The sequence below is a fragment of the Watersipora subatra genome, chromosome 10, assembly GCF_963576615.1.
Source record: "Watersipora subatra chromosome 10, tzWatSuba1.1, whole genome shotgun sequence".
Taxonomy (NCBI): Eukaryota; Metazoa; Bryozoa; class Gymnolaemata; order Cheilostomatida; family Watersiporidae; genus Watersipora; species Watersipora subatra.
This window is the reverse complement of record NC_088717.1, coordinates 39,303,438-39,324,625: the sequence shown is the minus strand read 5'-3', so window position 1 is coordinate 39,324,625 and position 21,188 is coordinate 39,303,438. Positions and strand designations below refer to the sequence as shown.

The following is a 21,188-nucleotide window of genomic DNA, read 5'->3' as shown; positions in this document are numbered from 1 at the left end:
ACGTATACGTTGTCTGAGCTACAAAAAACTATTCATCGTTTGACCTAAACACAGAATACGTGTGTACATTCAATAAGTATCTATTAAAAAAGCGTGAGTGATATAGAATGTACCGTAAAACCTCGTAAAACTTCTAATTGAACTGCCTCGGAGTGTTGCTCTTAACGAATCCCAGGTAAAGTAAGGTAATCTGCATAAACTTCAAGAAAAAACGGCAAAATTGATCGTGGGTAAAACCCCAAAAGAAAAAAATGTCTTTTCTTTTGAGCATTTCAACAACGATCAAGTTTTGCCAATGTCAATCTGAAAAACGTCCTGGCAATAACATCACCTCAAACAACAAACCAATCTCAAGTGATAGAAAAATCTCTATACTTTTTCATGAAAACGTTTTAAACTTTACATTAGAAGCATTTAATTTGAAACAAGCCATTTGTGCTTTTGATTTATATTATAATTTGTATATGTACATGTATCTACTAATAAATAAGTAAATATATGGACTTGTGACAGTGCTCTGATAACTTGAACGCTCTGATAATTCGAACACTTTTGCTCGGTCCCTTGAAGTTCGAGTTATCCATGTTTGACTGTATATAACCATATCATTATATAAACTTATGTATAGTATATAGCAATAGCATTATATAAACTTATGTATAGTATATAACCATAGCATTATATAAAATTATGTATAGTATATAACCATAGCATTATATAAAATTATGTAAGAACACTATGTTATAAATCCGAGTTATATATAAAAAGAAAATTAATGAAATCAGTAAAAGTAATACTTGTAGTGTCACCCTCCCTTAGTGACAAGTAAACAGGAAGTGTAGGCTCACCAACGTGTGAGATCGATAGTAAAGTGGGTGATAAAAACAGGGATGGCAACTTACTCTAAATATAGTTTAGCCTAATTTAATATACTTTATTTTATATTTTTAATTTTATATATACTAACAATAATGTCATGTTTCAAGAAATTTTAGAGATTGTACACTGTATGCTGGAATGTACTTTATATGCAGAGAAAATAATTCAGCAAGATTTCAAAAAATCAAACGTTGAGGTGACCAAAAATCGACTGTTGACTGTAATTTCTCATCACATATATTTGCATGTTGGTGAATAGAGAGTGCAATACGGAGGGTGTTCAACCTTGAAAGATGTTCACAGACCTAACACCAATAAAATATAGGATAATGATGGTTAAAGGCTGCTGGTCAATCACCAATCTTGACAAGTAACATCACCTACAACTAGATTTAGGCATGCAGACCATCAAATAAATGTCATCAGACTGGCGTGTCGTGTCATTTACAAAAGAGAACAACGTCAGAGCTACTCATATGCAATTACAAATTTGTTTTGTACAAAAGGCACCCTATCACTCACTCACCTGATTGACAGCAACACTGGCAGGGTTGTTGGCAACAGGAAGAACTGTGCGCTTCCTGTTCACCATGTTAAGGTGTTGCTGATATGTAGGAGGGGGGCCTGCATCGTAAGGAGAGACAGGTGGGGAAAGACTATGCAGGCTGTTGCTGCTGCCAGGAGACGACTGTGAACCGCTGGAAGGCGGAGCGATATTTGTGTAGGCAGCTTCAACCATTTGATTGATGCTGGAGGGAGGACACTGCAATCATGATCAATACCTAGATCAGTAGACCTGTTGGTGTATCTTGGTATGCTAACAACAGCTGCCAATACTTGGACCATGACAGCCGAAGTGACAAACCATCTAACACCATTGGTGAAAAAACAGCCAAGTTCTTGACAACTGTTTATAGCCGGATAGAGCACAGCCTGAGGGCACCAACAACCACAAAGTGACATCTGCCAGCAGAAATGGTACGGAGTAAAAGCAGATTAACCTTGTTTGCGCGTGACACTTGACAGGTTGCTTGCTTGATATGCAGGATAAAAGCTACTGGGTGTGCAGCGAATTGATGAGATAAACTGGATGTAGGAAACAAAACAACCAAAATCGAATAAGAGGACAAATAATTAATTACCCATGAGTTTCGCTTTAGATGTTAGTTTTAAACATTTAGTAATAAAAAATTAAAGCTCAACCAACTGCACCTAATCAACTTATAAAATAGATATATACTTCAAATGGTTTTCCCTAGATTTAAATAGTGAAAATTTTATAGTGAGAATACAAATGATGTTCACTTTACCGAAACTCTTTAATTATAAGTTGCAGATAATAGATGTTAATATATAATACTAATCGATATTATAAGTTTGAGTAAACTGAACTGTTATAACATAATATGAGACGTGAGACAAGAAACAGTAAATGTGAATACTCGGTACTATTTTCTAACGTATGATTGGCTTCTCTTTTTCTATAGAGGATCCATTACAAGCAAGGTTTCAGTCTTGAATTCCAGTAGAAGCGTGTTTCGCCGCTTGATGATTCATAGTTGGTGCGTGAAAATAACGACTGGCATTTAATCAAAAGTTTTAACAGTAGCTAATAAACCAGAAACAAGTGCATTGATAACTTGCCCTATGTACCACTGGAACAGACAAACGTAGAAGTTCCGTCACAAACGTTTATATTGGTGCAACTTTGATACTTACTGCAATCAGACTGATCATTGGCTGAAATCGGCCTAGAAAAGCAGGTCTCTGAAAGCCCTGCTACTTAGAGCTTTTAATTACGCACCATCAAAAAGGGACAGCGAATCAAATGACTAACCTGAGTGGTGAGTTTGTCGAACCTCCGCTGCAAGTCAGGAAGACTTGTCTCGCTGGAAGCCTGAGATTGCGAGGAATAGAGGTCGCTATAGGAGGAGGAGTTGAGACTGCCCCTGCTGCTTGCCAGAGAACCCAGAGAACTGAGTGATCCAAGGCTAGACGATGAGCTGAGGGAACTTATAGACATGCTGCAACGAAAAAGCAGATGAAACATTGTGAAATCGGTAGAAAAAAACCATTGCTTGAAAATGCAGCACTCTTTAAAAATGCTTTATAATCATTAAGAAAGCCTAGAATCTCACGGGGATTTAAAACCTGCGCAGTAACTATAGGTGAGCTTTGTGTGAAAATTCATTCTACGTACAAGCAGGAAACAATGTGCGTACCCGAGACACTTGAACTGAGCTTCGAGCTGGGTTGTGAGACGAGCCGCATCACTCAGCTGCTGGATCACTCCCTGTTTTCGTTCGTCTTGTTTTAATCTGTCGCTGATTAAATTGTGACCGATGGCACGAGCCGCTGCAACAGCAGGAAAATCAATAGAAAGTCATTACACCTGCTAGTTTCTTTTTAAATTCATAGCAATGTAACTCAGTCCATGTATTTCCCTAATAGCTCTATAAAAAGACCGAGACATATTCTTATTCAGCCAACAGGGGGTAGCCTTAGTTTTGACAGGAACTATTGGCATAGAGAAAATGCAGTGCAATTTATTTGCCTTGAGCGTGTTCGTCTGAGCAAAGCATCAGATAGTAGCAACAGTTTTATCATTTCAAACTAGAAATCAAAGAACAGTCTGTTGAGCTAGAGATCCCCGTTCACCCTGTTCACCGTGTACACAATATAATGTCTAAACTCACCTTTAATTTCTTCATCTAACCTAATGATTTGCTCTCGTATCTCCGATTTCTCTCTCGGAGATTTATCTTTTGAAGACCTCAATGTCTTGAGCTCACTCAATAGCTGTTCTTTCTCCGAAATGAGCATAATTCTGCACAACAAGTGAAAATATGATTAGATAATAAAACATCAATTCGATTGGAATGAAACATCGGATTTCGTTAAAACTTTTTCGCATCACAATCTATTGCGAATAGCAGGGTGTAGCAATAGTCATCAAATTTATTGGATTGAAACATGCAGGCCGAGCATTATTCTAAGTGAAATAGTCAACGCGTAGTCTTACACAGCTGCAGAAATAGTTGCAAATGTTTTGTTTCACATTTTAAAACCTATACTGTGTTTCACGGTACCCTTCTTATGCTCACCAACAACATGAAATCATAAAACCTATACTGTGTTTCACGGTACCCTTCTTATGCTCACCAACAACATGAAATCATAAAACCTATACTGTGTTTCACGGTACCCTTCTTATGCTCACCAACAACATGAAATCATAAAACCTATACTGTGTTTCACGGTACCCTTCTTATGCTCACCAACAACATGAAATCATAAATAGTTCTGACTGACCCAAACTTGTTTTGTTTTTAAAATAAAGCAAGAAGAATTAATAATGATAAAACCATTTCAACACTCCACTAAAAACCTTTATGAGGCTGGCTTACAAATATTTGGAAAAAGATGGAGCGACTCTAATGGCCATGCGAGTCGAATAAAAGACAGAGTACTGCAAGCTACGGTACTGAGTTTACTAGAAGATCATAGTCAAACGCATGGTCTAGTGACTCACCTATCATGGTCACACATTCCGTTGTCAGTTTCGTGAGTCTGACTGTCTTCTATATATGCAAGTTTCTTCTGGAGATCAACCCTTCGGCGCCTCGCCTCATCATACTGTAGTCGTAGCCGTGCCATGTCAGCAATACGCTTGTTGGCTGGAATGAACTGTAAGTGACACAGGTTAACAATTGATTTTAGGAAATATCAAAAAAATAACTGAATGAGCCTTCATCAAATATCATCTTCACTCATACTTCCTCCTCGCACACAAAGTTGCTTGTAGACTTTGGGCAAAACAAATTAAACCAGATTCACTGTCACAAGTTGACTATGCCTTTAGAGAAATTAAAGTATGTGTGTTTAGCCTATTTAGTAAAACAAACAAAAACTGAAATTGCAAGCAATCTTCGTATTCTAGTTCACTAGCGACACCCTTATGGTTCCTAACATTCTAATGCAATGCTAGAGCGCAAGCGTAGATCAGACCCACCAACTTATTTTACAATTAAATTTGTTCGACATTGGCGAATATATATAAGTGATATATGCTTGTTTGTGGGTATAGGCAAGCAAATGTCAAAATTTGTCAAAGAAGTCTGACTAGTTTGGTCTTTAGAGTGATAAAATAGGGTGTCTAGTTTTTGAACAACTTCAAGCTGTTATGAAGTCATGTATGAAAACCGATGCATCTGGTAAGAAATTATCACCGGATATAGTGTGTGGTAGGAAGTCTTCTCAGTCTTATCTGTCAGTTCACGCAACAAACCAAACTAGTTCAAAACAAATAAATAGGCATGAAACAACCCTGAGACCAGTTATAAAAGAGACTTGTCCCATGAAGCCATCATAGATATATAGCTACGTGATGCTCAGTATATATGAGCTAGCAGAAAGGCCAGCTGTTTGCTTCAACCTACGAGGGATGTCATAACGACACAAGTGTCTTTGATATTCAACTTTGAAAATTCATTGTTAAAGGTTCTGCGATAGCAGGTTTTTTTCTATTGAAAACTTTTAAAATTACAGTAAAACAAGCATTTTACATTTAGCCACATGTATTTGTGGTCTGGGAACTAACAACAGTGCACTGACAGAAATGCTATAACACTTGAGACTATTGAAAAAACCAAGCCCGAATCTAAGGGGCATCTCTACACTGATAATATATACACACACGCACCTCTCCGCTGATGTCCCTACTGGATAGCGCAGTCAAGTTATCGAGGCCAGTATAGAGATCAGGCATACTAGAATCCTCCTGTAGTTTCTTTAACAAGAAGTCATCTTTGAGTTTACCTAGTGATTCCATCAGATTTCTTTTCTCCTCTTCACCTGCATCATGCAGTAGTCAATTTAGAAAAGAAAATTATAAACAAAACAAAATATAAATAATTTATTACGTATGAAATTCCTAACCGAGTTGTACTAAAGGCATTATTACATAGGCCACAACATATTAACTTGACATGTAGAAATAGTATCAAAATTATGATATAAAGGCCAAGAATTTCTTTACCGGAGAGTAACGATTGCTTTATTCGATAAATCTCATTGAGTATTTCATTGGCTTCCCTTGAGCTGTACTGCTGTCCATTGCACATCCGCTCATTGACTCTGTAACACAAAGTGATCAAGCCGATGAGAGCATCTATGCTCATTGTGCCACTGATCATCAGCGATTTCCCAGCTTCAAAGCAGAGAGCAGCGATACTTAAAAGACAAACTGGTTAAACAGCATGCTGACTAAGACACCAGAAAAAGAAGCCTTCATGTAATTAAAGACATGGTCATATTATGCAGTACCACGATTCAAGTGAAGTGGCTATAATTATAGTGAGTGAAACATACACTTCTTGATGGCTATCGTATAATGAAGTGCATCTCTAGTTAATACAGGGTTACACTATGATTATTTTGGTAGAAAAAACACCATTCACACATTCAATAATGATGATATCTCATTCCACCAATGTCAAGTGGCAGAATTCCAATTATAAGATATTTAAACATAACTGGTTCACTATAGGGTATTTCCGCATGGCAACATTTGAAGCACCTCTTCATTCCAAAGAGACAATGATACAACAGAGATAAGCATGGTTCACACATATTTCACAGCCTAGCATTGAATATAAATGGACCAATATGTTGTTTTTAAAACAATGTTTATGTCTGTCCAGTCACATACATGTAGATGATATAAAAACACACAAGTTAATACCTCTTGTTTGTTGGAAATCAGTAAATAATGCGCACATATAGAAAGATCTTCAAAGATAAAATAGGAAATGCTTGCAAACAAAAGGTAGGAAAATCTACCCGTATTAATTTGAGATCTGTTCATGCGAACCATAGCGTAAATTTTAGAGTAGCTAGACCAGGAGTAGGGGAGCGAGACTATGCTCGACTACAACAGCCCTCGCATGAACCCCAATGACACTGGACCCGTGTCTATGACACCTACTTATCTTGCAATATGTGATGAATCATATACATGTACATGTATGAAACATAATTCACTTACTGCTGTAGTGTCTTTACTCCCGACTCGTTCAGCTTCATCTGAGACTTCATGTCTGACAACTCTCGGCTGAGACGAGATAGTCGGTTCTTCGCAAGAGCGATGTCAGCCTTGAGTAAGTCACGATCATGCTTGACAGACGCCGTGCTTGTCACTGATGATACTGTAACAAAACCTGATAGTTGTACACCTTATATTAATACTTCAGCCACTGCCGTCTTCGTGATCGATCATAAACATGTATAACATATTCCATATAATAGACTAGTCTTGCTGGATTTCAATTTTTCATCCTAATCACATATTTGACTAAGTCTTCTACTACTAAACTAGCAGTGTTTTTCACTATCAATGTCTCCCATAGAAATCGAAAAACTGCTCCGCGAGCTTCCTGAAGTGAAGGAACTCGTTTGACCTATTGCTGGACAAACTGTAAAACCTTCCTAGCATGTAATATGCCACGGGACCAACATAGCAAGTTTCATCTTGTCCATTCAGAGTTTGTTACATATAAAAATAATCAAAAAAGATTCTAGATCCTGGTCAGCTACAATAATAAACAAGAGAGAACTATTGGAAGCTGTGATGCTGCAGACTCTATAAAGCTAGCCTGTGGTCAAGGCCAAAGACACTTACAGCTAGATGTAGATGTGTATTTACTACTTGGCCCAGCCATGTCTTTCAACTGTTTGTATTCATTTTCTGCAAGGTTCAGCTGCTGTTGCTTCACCTCGACAATCTCCTTCCTCACCTAAAAACACAAAAACTTAGTAACCCCCACCCGTCAATATATTTAACCTAAAAAAGGCATTACCTACCTGTCAATATATTTAACCTAGAAAAGGCATTACCTGTCCAAACAAAAACCTGTAAGGTACCGCCTCTAAACATTCACAAAGTACTAGGGTCTCACCACGAACAATCGGTTAGACTAGGTAAACGAGTTCGCCTTCAATCAAACCAGCAGGACCTGAACCCTACATAACACTATCATATGCAATCTACCGCATTAAGCTTGTTAACAAAGAGCACCTATTACAGCCCACCATATTTTACAACTACTTTTTATAGTAGTTTGCCAGCATCTCACTAAATTAGAAAGTATGTCAAACAATCATTAAAGGACAAACCAGGTCCATATAAGATTTGGAATAAACAATAAACTTTTAACTGTATTACTGGACAAAAGAAATAAGAGCTAAACCATCTGTCCAGTCAACCATTTCCCGTAGATGCACAGTAAACTTGAGCCCAGCCAGAGTTATCTACCCTCCTTACTAAAAAAACGCTGAGAGCCAGTAGTATGATAGCCGACTAAGGTGCAGTGATAGTTTCTAACGACTCCAGCAGGGAGGAAGTGTGGTTGAATGACTGTGGTTTGTTGCATAAAACCAACAGGGTTGCATAAGGAAGATTTGATCATAACGATTTGACTTTAAAGTACATAAAACTTAACCCGACCTGGCACGACCTGTATGGCCTGTATATAAAATGAGAGACCAACTGTTTAGCTTTGGCGGTTCACAGCATGGCTGGTTTACCACACATGTACTAACCTGATCATAACATGCAAATAAAAGTCAGTTAGCTTATAAACCAACGCTGTGAGAGTGATCGTGTTATAACCATCAACATTCTAACAAACCACCAAAGGGCAAAGGCGCAAGCAACTATACTGCTTAAACCCTTTGCAAAATGTATATTACAGTTGTTACATGATTGTTTGGGAACGACCCGCATCGGAACACTCTACAAACCACCTGATGCCTGAAAACAGAATGTCTGGAGTGCTCTGCAAACTAGCGGCTAATTGGATCACCTGTAAGTAGGTGATCCAGGAGTAGGACTGTTCCATTTGAAAATCAAGTTGTGCACACCACTGCTCTTCAGTTTATAAGGCAGTCTTTTGTGATGAACGTACAGCGAAAGACCTTGTTATAATGTGCTATTTTGTTCAGCAGAAAGTGCGACGTGTTTAAGGTTATTTATTGGCAATGTCAGACACCAAGCTTATAGCTTGACTTAGCATAAACTTATTAACATAACTAAAAAATATATTTCTTTGATTGAAAAATTCTGTAACTCCAGGACATATATTCCACTCTCAGAATCTGAATGAAATGTTAGCATTTCGAACACTCGTGAGGCTTAGTGGTTGCAAAGTAAGGAATGAAACTAAAAAATTAGCTTTTACTAATTTTTGTGGATTGTCCGACATCTGGTATTAGGGGCACCTGCTTAGCAGCCCAAGTAAACACGGTAATAGAATACTGTATGTAGAGTTTACATATATTAAAATCACAAGCAAATCAAACAAAAACAAGTCCTAGCAAGTGAAATGTGTATGTAAGAATAATCTGGAAAAAATTTTTGTGCCTTTTTTGCGTTCAATGAGCTTGATGGAGTGATGGAGCGGTCACTCCAGGCCTATAGAAGCCTACATGCTTCTCACAATTCCCAACGCCTTAAATTTTGACCCCAGCCGAGAATTTATCCTTTTGAAGAGAGAATACACATTTAATTATGGTCAATACATGTCTACTTAATAAAACATCCCAATTAGATTAATGAAAAGATAAGGCTTACTCTCTAGACAGTTAAACTTTCAAGATGCTATCACTGAACCTGAGTGATAGATAAAAGGTCAACTCTGACGCTTCAAAAAGGTGTGACATTCCAGTCAAGTCTATTAAGCCTTAAACGGTGGTGGTAACACATGCTGGTAAGGTGGAGGCATGTTATGGGAAACCAGCCACATTCTCTACATCAATGCATCATGATAGTGGGAGAGATTTTAGTAAGAAAACAAATTACAGTGCACCCTCGAGAAACGATTACCCTGATATACGATTTTTTCACCTTACGAAGTCAAATATTGTGATATCTTCACCTCGCTATACGAATTTTATTTCACCATACGAATTTGAAAAAGTTTCGCCCGAGGAAAAATTTGGCCGCCGGTGTGCTTATAACACGCGTCGAAATAAAAAAGACACCGAAATATAGTTTGCCGAAAACGTTCTTAGAACGTTTAGAAGAGACACGATGATCGACTTCTCTCATGCCCGCGTGGAAAATTTCGTGTAAAATACACAAGCGAGAGCAAATATTCATTTGCAGCGTTATTATAGCTTTTACTATAAACTTTCAAGTCAGCATACGTATATAACTACAACTATCTACATTTAATTCGTTATCTATGGAATCTGATACCGATACAAACGTTACAAAACGAAGAAAAAATGATTTCTATGTCAACAATGTTGGATGTCGTAAATAAGAAGAAGGGACCCGTATTATTAACATTGTCAAGGAATATGATCGCAACCAATCAGCATTTGCAATTATTATTAAAACAAGAACTCCATTAAAGCAAGCACAAGAAAGAGCTTCCAACTGAAGATTTGAATGAGCTAGTTCATGCACGCGATCAGCATTCAAAAGGAGCAACCATTTTGTAAAGGCGAGGATGCAGAAGATGCAAAAAATCCCACATTCGCAGAAATGTTTCAAGTGTTTAATTTACTGATGTGGACTGGTACATTAAAACAATGCATGTATAATATATATTATTTATTTCTTGTGTGGCATGTTTTTCATATTTTATTCATTTTATTTGTTTCCTTTTGATTTTATGTTTTATTTTCTTGTTTAACCATGTCTTTGCATATGGGCTTGTTATCTTCTACGTGAATACAATTCATCGTATGTATGTAACTCATATAACTAGCTACTCAAGATAGTTGACGCATCCACATTACTTTCTGAAACTTGCTAAAGCCCTGTCCCCCCATAGGGTATAAATACGTACAAACTTTGTATGTATGGTTACATTGATTCTTGTGCACATTTCATACAAGACAAACTACTGTACCACATTCTCTGGATACTTTTACAAGCGCTAGCTAGCAATTTTCTGCATTGCACCATCAATTTTTCCGCAGAAAAATTGGACAGGAATGGACACCTTCTTTTAGCGTGCTAAAAATTCCAATTCATTACGTTTTAAATTTATTTTCAAGTGTCCAGCACCATAATTAGCATTGATACGTTTTTGCCTCCTCTCTGCTTTACCCGCTACATGTACCAGCTACGTTACTCCAAAGGTATGTACGTCCAGTATAGAAAATATAATCTTATTTTTCTTTTCGGTAGGCATTAAATGGTCAAGTGTGCGAGAGGCCGCTTTCTATAACTGCACCGCTCGACCTTATTGATTTAGGTCGAAAAAGATTTCAACCAGGTAGGCTAAAGTTTATAGTGAAAGTGAAGATAGGAACTGCTGAAGGATAAAATTTCGTAATAAAAAGTTGAAATTCAGTAAAATAGTTCAAAACACATACTAAAACTTAGTTTTAAGTGTAGGCTTAGCAAGCTAAACTTACTTGAAGTAAATTCAAAGTTTATGTTATGCGTACCTTTTGAAGGCAAGAACTTACCGTACGTACTACATTTGGTACACACATAATTTTGCGTTTTATTGCAGATCATAACCATTAAAATACACTAAATACAATACAGTTACTGTAGGTAACTATAATTACTAAAGTTAACATACTATTTTGTTGCTAATTGTCAATATGTACACATTTTTATAAACAAAATTGACGATTTTTACCAGGGGATGCTTGCATTGTATAATTACAATGGTCTTTATACCCCGATATACGAATTTTTCACCATACGATGCCAACTCTAGAACGAATTAACATCGTATCTCGAGGGTGCACTGTAATGGGAGTACAAATGCTAACACCAGCAAAACTTTTATCAATACTTCCCAGCCAAGACAAAGTTAGATGCTTAATACTACCAAATGTTGCAGTAAGTGCAAGTAATATACATGTATATATATATATAATATACTGGCTGCAATATAAATCAACGACATGTACAGCAAGTGCATTCCTTACATTTTTGCAATGGCTAGTCATACCGACGATAAAAAATGATTCGTCCTGTTGACAAATAGATTGGCCAATGAGAATTACCGCAGCCATCAAATCACTTCAACTTCATTGCTTGATTTTCTGATGATATTATCTAATATGTATTAACAATTTACTATAATAATAATGTTTATGCAACGACTTGCATTGCTACATCTTTGCACAAGCAAAACTGCTACATGTTACCAATTTACACACCCAAGTACAAATATTATTCGGGTTCATAATTTAAATTATTTAAAAATCGGGTTTCAAAAAGTGTAATTATCTAAAGAACTATCTGAGATGTTTTATGAACACTCTCAATTAATCCTAGTAACCTTCATATTACTGTTAAAGTGAAAATATATCGTTTCATATATGAATAATTGTTTGTGTGAAGCCATGTTACCATCGTCGCCTAGAAGCGAATCTTAAGCGAAACCAGCATACACGAGAAATGAATAAAATGAAAATGGTACTGCGTTTATTGAAATCAACTATTTCTACCGCTCACAAATGTGTCCGTTTTAGTAGTGATGTTGACTAACATGCTCGTTTCAAAACAACGCATCAAATACGTATTGGCTATGCAAATAATATACTTCGTCGGTAGGTGTAGACTAGCCTTTAATGTTGATAGCTTATACATTATTTATAGACGTGGCGAGTTTGCATTCATTAAACAGTATGTGTAATATATATCAATGAAAAGTGTAACGTTTATCATTATTAGGTGGATTAAGCAAGATGCATGTCCTCACCTATGCAAAATATGCTTTACATGCTTGTCAAGAGGGCCTTCATTTATTGATTACAATTGAGCATGAAAATTTATTCTTCATTCATGGTAACAAGCAGCCATCTTTTCTCGAGTGAGCAGCTATTGGTAACTAACGCTAGCAGGTGTGCAACAAGCATTGGCAGGTGTGCATAATCTTCAACCCTTTGTTCAACCAATCAGAGCTAACCGCAATGTTTTATAATCCATTCATAGCAATGCATATCATCCATAGCCAATTTTAATAAGTTCTAACATAACAGACAAACACAAGAAAAGCATGAAAACGTGTTCAAACAATTGTCCAATGGTCTGATATAGAGTGGCGACATGTGCTAGCAGGTAGATTTTGCTTCGTGCACAAACAATAGTGTTTTAAATGTGTTCACTTAATATATCACTGTTTAGTACAAGCTTGGAGAGGCTTTTTTCAATATTTGGACTAATTTAACCTCTACCTGTGATAACAGTAATAGTAGAGCAATCCTTCATGATAGTTCTAAATATTTGTGAAGCTCTCTTTGATAATTACTTCTGTTTTGTTGATAAATTCCAGATGAATTTAAAAATTTTCCAAGTGCGTAATTAATAACAGCAAATCAACACAATTTACATCCAAATTGAACAACTAGCAATATAATCCTATGTTTAAAATATAAAATTTGATACCAAGACTTTGAACATAAAAAAATTATTTTAAACCTAATTCAGCTGCTACGAATGTCACTGTATTCTAGTAAAGTAATGAATCGCCTTGGGGAATTGTGGTGCTAAAAAAAGAAATTTTTTACTTATGAGTGCTTGGATGAAAGTCACACTTGTAAACTAAATGATGGTATAATGATCAAAGGAAAGCTTTGTGTTTATATAGCTTCAAGTACAGCTGTGCTTACGATTGCCATAGCTGAATAACTGATGATGATGTCAGGTCAAGTGGATATCTATACATGAAGGAAGTTAGTCAATTGAGTGTATGAATTTAACAATCAAATGACACTATGTTGGACTTGTCTTACCCCCAAGTAGCTTACAATCACGAGACAATACGGTGTCAAACTCCATTTGTTCTATCTCAGAAAGAAATGGCTGACACTTGAAATATGTTCACCCTATACTTTTTTGAGTAATATCTGTTATTTGAGCATGAACAATAATAAAATTGTCCATAATCTAGAGATAGTAGTAATCTTTGTGAGAAGGTAATCATAAATTCGGCAGAGGAACCATGCATAATAGACAAGATAACGAAAGCTTCATCAATGAAGACTACAGTGATTAGTTTTAGCCATAGTAGAGCCCACGTCTACAAGTATGCCATAGTAAAGTACATAGCTACAAGTATGCCATAGTAAGGCACATGTCTACAAGTATGCCATAGTAAAGTATATAGCTACAAGTATGCCATAGTAAGACACATGTCTACAAGTATGCCATAGTAAAGTACATAGCTACAAGTATGCCATAGTAAGGAACATATCTACAAGTATGCCATAGTAAAAGATATAGCTACAAGTATGCCACAGTGAGGCATATGTCTACAAGTATGTCATAGTAAGGCACATGTCTACAAGTACGCCATAGTAAAGCACAAGTCTACAAGTGTGCCATAGTAAGGTAAATATCTACAAGTATGCCATAGTAAAGTACATAGCTGCAAGTATGCCACAGTAGGGCACATGTCTGCAAGTATGCCATAGTAAAGTACATAACTACAAGTATGTCATAGTAAGGCATATGTCTACAGGTATGCCATAGTAAGGCATATGTCTACAAGTATGCCATAGTAAGGCACATGTCTACAAGTGTGCCATAGTAAGGTACATAGCTACAAGCATGTCATAAATCTATTATCTATGTTAACTTTCGTTAGCTGACACATTTTGAAATACATATTAACACTTTCCACGCAGAGGAAGGCACTGGATGACAAGCTTCTGTACTGCTTTCATCGGCTCAGACAGAAAAACTTACAATAAAATGTGACAACTGACAACTGGCTTGGTTTAATCCACTATTAGTTATAACTTCAACTCTAAATGTAAATCAGCAGCAGAGTTTGTTACGTAAACTAGTTATGGTCAGCCTATAACAGTGTAATACAACTCTCAAATTAGAACCTGGATAATGAAGTTGAGAGAAAGCGTCATTGAGTAAAGAATGATTTGTTGGAATCATTTCTCAACAACATGTTCTAGAACTTTTATCGTTTCATGCTGCAGGGTTATGGTAAAAGCGATGGTAATAGCGATGTTGCAGCGCTCAAGTTACTAAATTTTTGAACGCTGAATAAGTTGTCTGGAACCTCTACAAGAATCCCAGATCAAACTCGGTGCTTGAGGTTTTCAGAGGCACCATTTCGTTTTACAGAATGTTAAACGATTCAGAGCACCAGACTATATATAACACATGGTCAAGTAGCTTGAAACAATTTTTAAACTCTATAAATTCCATTTTACCAGCATGTAAGTCAAATAGCACATAATAAATCGATTGAAATGTGTACTACACCTTCTCCAACAATCTATAAAAATAGATGCAATACGACAGTGTTTTACATTTCATAATCCTCTTAATTTCAGTTGAAAGTCAGAGAACTGAAAACTGAAATTAAATTCGGATGATAGCAGTCATAAAATCAAATTTAATGTCCAGGAAAGACTAATTTAATGGCTCCAAGTAGACAATAAATTGACTTTTTAGTTGATAAAACTGCCCAGAAGTTAAGTCAAAATAAACCTCAAACCAGAATTCTATATAAATACATGACTTTTAAAGGCTTCTTCACTCTATGATAATTAAAACTGATTGATTGACACAGGAATCAAGGCATCACTTGTCCTCATTATTCAAGACTCATAAAAAGATTATCTAGTCTAAGGTCCTATTTTATCGGTAAAGGGAAAGCCCACGTCTCAATGTTTGTGACACTTCCTCGCTAAGGCAATAGGGTTGTTTCACGCAAAATGTCAAAACTTTTATGTTGGCCTAGCTTTGTTAAACCTTTAAAAGCGAGTTTTTGCCATCTATGGAAGTACAATGCATTGTCAAATTTATAAGAAGGCAAAAACTCAAGTTGATAGATTATTTCTCAGCAATACTAAAGATTTGCATCGAGATTGGAGTAACAACAACTATATCGATTTGTGTAGGCTTGCCTCAAAGTAACTGCATTGAGTAGACAAATCTGAAGAGTTAAATAGGTTTTGATAGTCCGCAGCAAAACCTTTTTAATACGGCCATACCGAACAGAGTTTGCTAGAAATAATGTACACAATATTTGATTAGAGACACTAGCTTAACTACTTGAAGATATCTGTATTTAGAACCAACTTGATTTAAAAATAATTGCTACTTATTTGGTTTTTTATCCACTAAAACACATGAGCATTAGATACGACTGGATCACATTTGCTACAATCCATCTGAAAAGAGGCAGGGCTGGTGGTGCCCTGCAAGAGTTCCTCACCTGCAACTGATCATTAGCTGAGATAAGATATTCTGAGAGCATTTCCTGTTGTCGGCGTCTCCATTCCAGACATGGATCCTCCAACTGTGTTTGACCTAATATTTGAGAAATCAGACGGTTAAGCTATGTATTCTAGACTTCTGTTTAGCGATTCAGATTAGTATCGCAAACAATATCGTAACATATATGCTAGTAACTACTAATCTATCCAAGTTACTAAAGTACAAATACAATAACAAAGTCTTTCTGCCCAGGCCAATCAATGACTCACACTATCATCAGCTAATCATAAGCCCTACTAACCATGGAGTCCAGTCATGTGTCATGTCATAGGAATGGCTAATAGAAGCCATACTGGAATGAATTGCAACGTACAGTATTATAATAAGCTGCATTAATAATCTTAACAGGAATATATAGCTAGATATTTGAATCGAAGGCTTGCTCTGTCTGTGTCAATATCACATACTGAAAGTCAGTTGCTAATAGTAAAGCAGCCCTAAGATACAATCATTGAATTACAATCAAGCTAAAGAGTGCAGGTGAACCCGAGGTTGAGTTTACCAAAAACTGTTGTAAGCAAAGGTTTCCTATTAAATGAAAGGGTTGCCCGAATATTTTGTTTGGAGGAAAGCTATAATCATGTCTTCCCAATTAAGGGAGCTCATACAACTAAGGGATGCAGCTGTTGTTTGCATCAATCGCGACATTAATCGTGAAGACTGGTTATCGAACTCTCCCGAAATGAGCATTGAAAATTCTAGTTCCATTTGCAACAACTCGGCTACGCGAATATGGATTTTCATTTCAACTATACATAGAAAATAAATATCATAACGCCATCAGTCCTGAAAACCATCTGTGCATTTCACTCACCCACAACGAATGACGTTTTGATCAAATAATAGTAGAGAAGAGGCAAGAGAAAAGTCAAATATCATAAAGTGAGCTCGTTCACATGTTGCGGCTATGTTAAAATGTTTGACTCTTCGTAGAATAGTCTTCCAATAAAATAGTTTTCATATATTTCAAATGTCTTTTTTTTATTACGTTGCGAGGTCTCTGGTTACATTCTAATCAAGCAGGCGAGATTGCACTGGTCAGTAGTAGAGAGTTCGACAATTGAAATGAAAAGGGAAGCACTGCTTATAGAAGATAGGGTACAATATCTGAAAACCTAAAAGCAAAGAGGTAGTCTTTGGCAACAATACTACTACACAGAGACTTTACTGCCCGTTTAGTCATCCAGCCTGATAACCTTAACAAATAATACGCATACAGATACAAAAATGTGTGGTATTTTAGTGAGAATAATTGTATGGCATTTAGAACACATGTGTTATAGTACAAGAGCTTACTTACTAGTGTTGTGATTTATAAAGTAGACATTGTTGTCTTTGAATACCTTCTCCCATCCAAAAGGTAATTCTTCTCCAACACACTCAGCAAATGTTTGAGGTTTTGTTGTCCTGCAAACCACCAACCCATTTTGTATTAGAAAAAAAAAAATTGACACAACACAGGCCAACATCTGTCTACTAACAGAAATAAGAACCTAAACTCCCAGAGAGCCAATCTCAATGATAAGCTTCTATAGCAAGCCATGATCGGACCTTATATTACCATAAAGAGGGAGATTGATCAGCAAGCCAAGAGCCCAGCTATGAGAGAATCATGCCTTGAAAGGAATGTGGTAAGATTATCACTGTCCAGTGAGCTGAGTATTTGGTTTTCACATGAAAAAGCTATTCATGACTCAATGAAGGGTAAGATATTGAAATATTTCAGCAAACAAAGGGAGCGCAGAAATGAATAGCATAGGGTTGAATGGATAGATGGACTGATAGCAATGATGGGCAATAGCTGGGCAATAGCGGTGAGGTATTCCAGTTCATAGGAAATATCACCAGTGGGATTCGTAGTATGCTGTGGTATGCAATTAACCACAGGAATTCAAGAACAAGTGCGCCCATCACTCTTCGCTTTCCTAGCACGAAATCAATTAGTAATGAACTACTGCTCCCTTTAGTTTCCTACACACTCCACACTATTATCGACGGCAAACAAAATATTTTTAGTGTTTTACAAAATAGCTTCACTCTGTGTAAAAAGTGTCTTACAGTGAATGGCAAGTATGCTCATGAAAAATAGTTAACTTTCCGTCAAGAAGTTGCGGGTAAAGAACTGAATTACAGCTCGAAGTGCTCATAACTTGCGTGAGATCATAAAACTACAATGAAGCTAACTACTCATGAAGTATTAATAACCGCTAAGGAAATTACATTTCAGGGTTCACGCTTTGAGCAGCAATACAGAAGGAGTTGTTTGCCCTTCACTACAATCTCGTCAAAGACACTTTTTACTAGCTTTGTAGTTTGTTTCAAGTTTCTCATAAACATTTTCACAATAACATCTAATGCAAGGACCCAATTATTGACTTATAGAGGAGTAGAATAGGCCTAAAAAGTCTATTCATTTCTTGATGAAGTAATGCATTGCCAACTTTGTTTTTAATGTCATTTGCTAGCACCTTGATCTACATGTTCTAGTTAAAATGTGATCTACTGGTGTCCTACACAGAAACACAAACACACTCCTAGATAAAACATTGATCTCTCAAAGGCAAATGAGAAAACAAAATACTCAAATTGCATTAAAAGTAATGAATGTTTGTCTGAAAGAGTGAACTAATGCACAGTTCAAGAGATGAATATTCATTATAGATTGAAACATTGTGGCGTTATTTATAGCATTAAAGGCTTTTGTTATATAAATTATATATTTACTAATAAAAGACCTAGTTAGGTGAAAAAAAACCCTTCTTTTTCTTGGTAAACTTCTGTTCAAGGTTGAACATAAAATCCTGGCCTCTGGTAGGACAAAGTGCATCGAGCAGGAATTATATGAATGGCTTAGCCACGGAGACAAAATTTTAATCGAGCAAACCCATATTGGAGAAGTATTTCAAATTTAAATTTTTAGAGCATTATTTGCTCTGCCTTAGCTAAAATATGTAACTACAATATGGATGTTAAATAATTCCTCATATTCCTGTACTCTCCATCTATCCTCAACAATATAAATAAACTAAACAAAAACATTTTTGCCAACATAACTCATTAGAACATATCATCTAATTAGTTTTCGCAGTAAGAAATTTGACAAGCATATCACCGTCGCTGGGATATGACAACGCTGCTACATATCAGTTAATAATATTATAGATATTACTTGATTACGCTACTCTTATAAATTGTTAGGTGAAAAGCGAACATTTCCTGCATACAAAGTTCAAGTGTTTTTGTATACTCGATGACTAATGGATGTAGTAGTGGGCCTAGTCGGTATATGAATGTTATTGAGTGGGTTTAACAAGATTAATTAAGGACGTTACTAAACGTGTTATTGGTTTGGTTGGCAAAAAAATTATATTAATACTGAATACGTAGCATACATTAAAACAATATCGAATAGGCTCACTATTTACCTGTCGCGAGGATTTACCCAGCTTGTTGTTCTTGTCCGGTGATCTATATAAAATACTTTGCCGTCCAAATCTTGAGCTTGTTCCCAGCCTGCAGGTAGTGGCAACTCTTCGGGTTTAGGTTTAGACATATCCAATCCATCTATAGAAAAGCGCACAGGCGATCAGCGTAAATGATGGCATTAACAACAACGCAAGTTACTACTTCGGTCCACCATTTTGACAAGCTTCATAATAGAATGTTGCGGGGCTTTTGAAGGTGCGTACAAACACATCCGGTACTCACAACTTTTAAAACAAGTCTTTGTTGTTTTTACAAATTAAAAATCGATTTGAAAGTAATCTTTTTAAAATACAAACTTAATTTTTGGTTTTATGTATGAATTAGCTAATACAATGTTTTGACGATTCTATCGACTCCTTTCGAAGGCCTCTATTACCTGATAAGCTCACATTCCTGAATGACGTCGAGGAATGGAATGTCGAAGTGTCAGCGACTACGTACTTTGTGTAAAGGCGGTATTTGCGTTCTACCCGTACAACTAAGTTTAGCCTACTTAAAACTGATACTCTGATCGTCGAATGCTTTTGTACGGTATATTGCTGAGGTGAAATATTTTACGATTGTTTGACGCTTGTTATATCGACTAGCTTTTGCTGCTTTAGTTGGCTCGCTGGGATAGATTTTGTTGTTAGCCTGTGAGCAATAGCGAACTGTCAGAGCGTAAACAAAAACACGATCATTTTGTCTGACTTTTTAAATACCCTTTTTCGTTTCTTCACCATAATTATCTTTATCACAGGTAGGACGTTTTTACGCAGCTTTTTCCGCAGAGTTGCCCCCTCTTAAGAAATGTAAGATTTTGCAAAAATGGTTTACTTGACAGTTGTTGCAGCAATGGCTGTATCAAATACAAAAGCACTAAAATATACATGGCGGTAAATTATGGTTTATTGAGCAAAGGTGAGAAAAGAGTTATTAAAAAAGCTCTACAAATTTTATCTATCCACCTTATCTGGGTTATACTGTAGGTGGATATTATCGACAGCCGCAACTGTAACATAACAGCAAGTAAACAAACACTAGCCCATATATAGATAGCTTTATTAGAACAAAATTAAACTAATAGAAGACACACCAAAATTATGAGGATAACAAATCAACAAAGGCTGACCAATAATAGCCCAGCAGAAATTGCGCCTTGGCCAGTCTAGTAGAATGCAGGTGACAAAAAACTGAATGCAAATAGCTAACAGTGGTTGGTGATGGAAAACCTCTGGCCCCATCAACAACATTGTGCCGGTGGAAAGGTGGATGAAACATAAGCGTGTGACATAATTAAATATTTTCAAAAAACATTATTAGCTCGAGGTAGGTATTTTATATTATTCCATTTCCAGACGTGCCATGGTTCAAGGACCAACTTGAATAACCATATAATAGGTCTTACCGGGTTAAGAACAGCGGTTAAATCTTTTTTTAGTCTATCCATTGATGTAGATTATTTACTTTTTACCTTCAAATTTCTCTATATTGAACAAAAAATGAATGCCTATTTTATAGTTGCACATCTGAATGACTACAATCATGTGGGAGGATAACTCCT

General features: G+C 36.4%; 1 protein-coding gene across 1 annotated transcript in view; it reads right to left on the bottom strand.

The window, feature by feature from the left end:
• Positions 1–19,791, bottom strand: part of LOC137405622 (protein KIBRA-like) — a 29,920-nt gene extending 10,129 nt beyond the window's left edge. Inside the window, exons 1-12 of the mRNA XM_068091941.1 lie at positions 19,585–19,791; positions 17,460–17,566; positions 16,098–16,192; positions 7,559–7,673; positions 6,926–7,085; positions 5,918–6,015; positions 5,582–5,733; positions 4,412–4,566; positions 3,576–3,706; positions 3,102–3,234; positions 2,717–2,903; positions 1,406–1,642 (exon numbers count right to left, since the gene is read on the bottom strand). Coding sequence (XP_067948042.1) covers positions 1,406–1,642; positions 2,717–2,903; positions 3,102–3,234; positions 3,576–3,706; positions 4,412–4,566; positions 5,582–5,733; positions 5,918–6,015; positions 6,926–7,085; positions 7,559–7,673; positions 16,098–16,192; positions 17,460–17,566; positions 19,585–19,712 — 1,698 coding nt within the window. The 5' untranslated portion in view covers positions 19,713–19,791. The remainder of the gene's footprint in view (positions 1–1,405; positions 1,643–2,716; positions 2,904–3,101; positions 3,235–3,575; positions 3,707–4,411; positions 4,567–5,581; positions 5,734–5,917; positions 6,016–6,925; positions 7,086–7,558; positions 7,674–16,097; positions 16,193–17,459; positions 17,567–19,584) is intronic.
• Between the last annotated feature and the right edge of the window lie 1,397 nt (positions 19,792–21,188).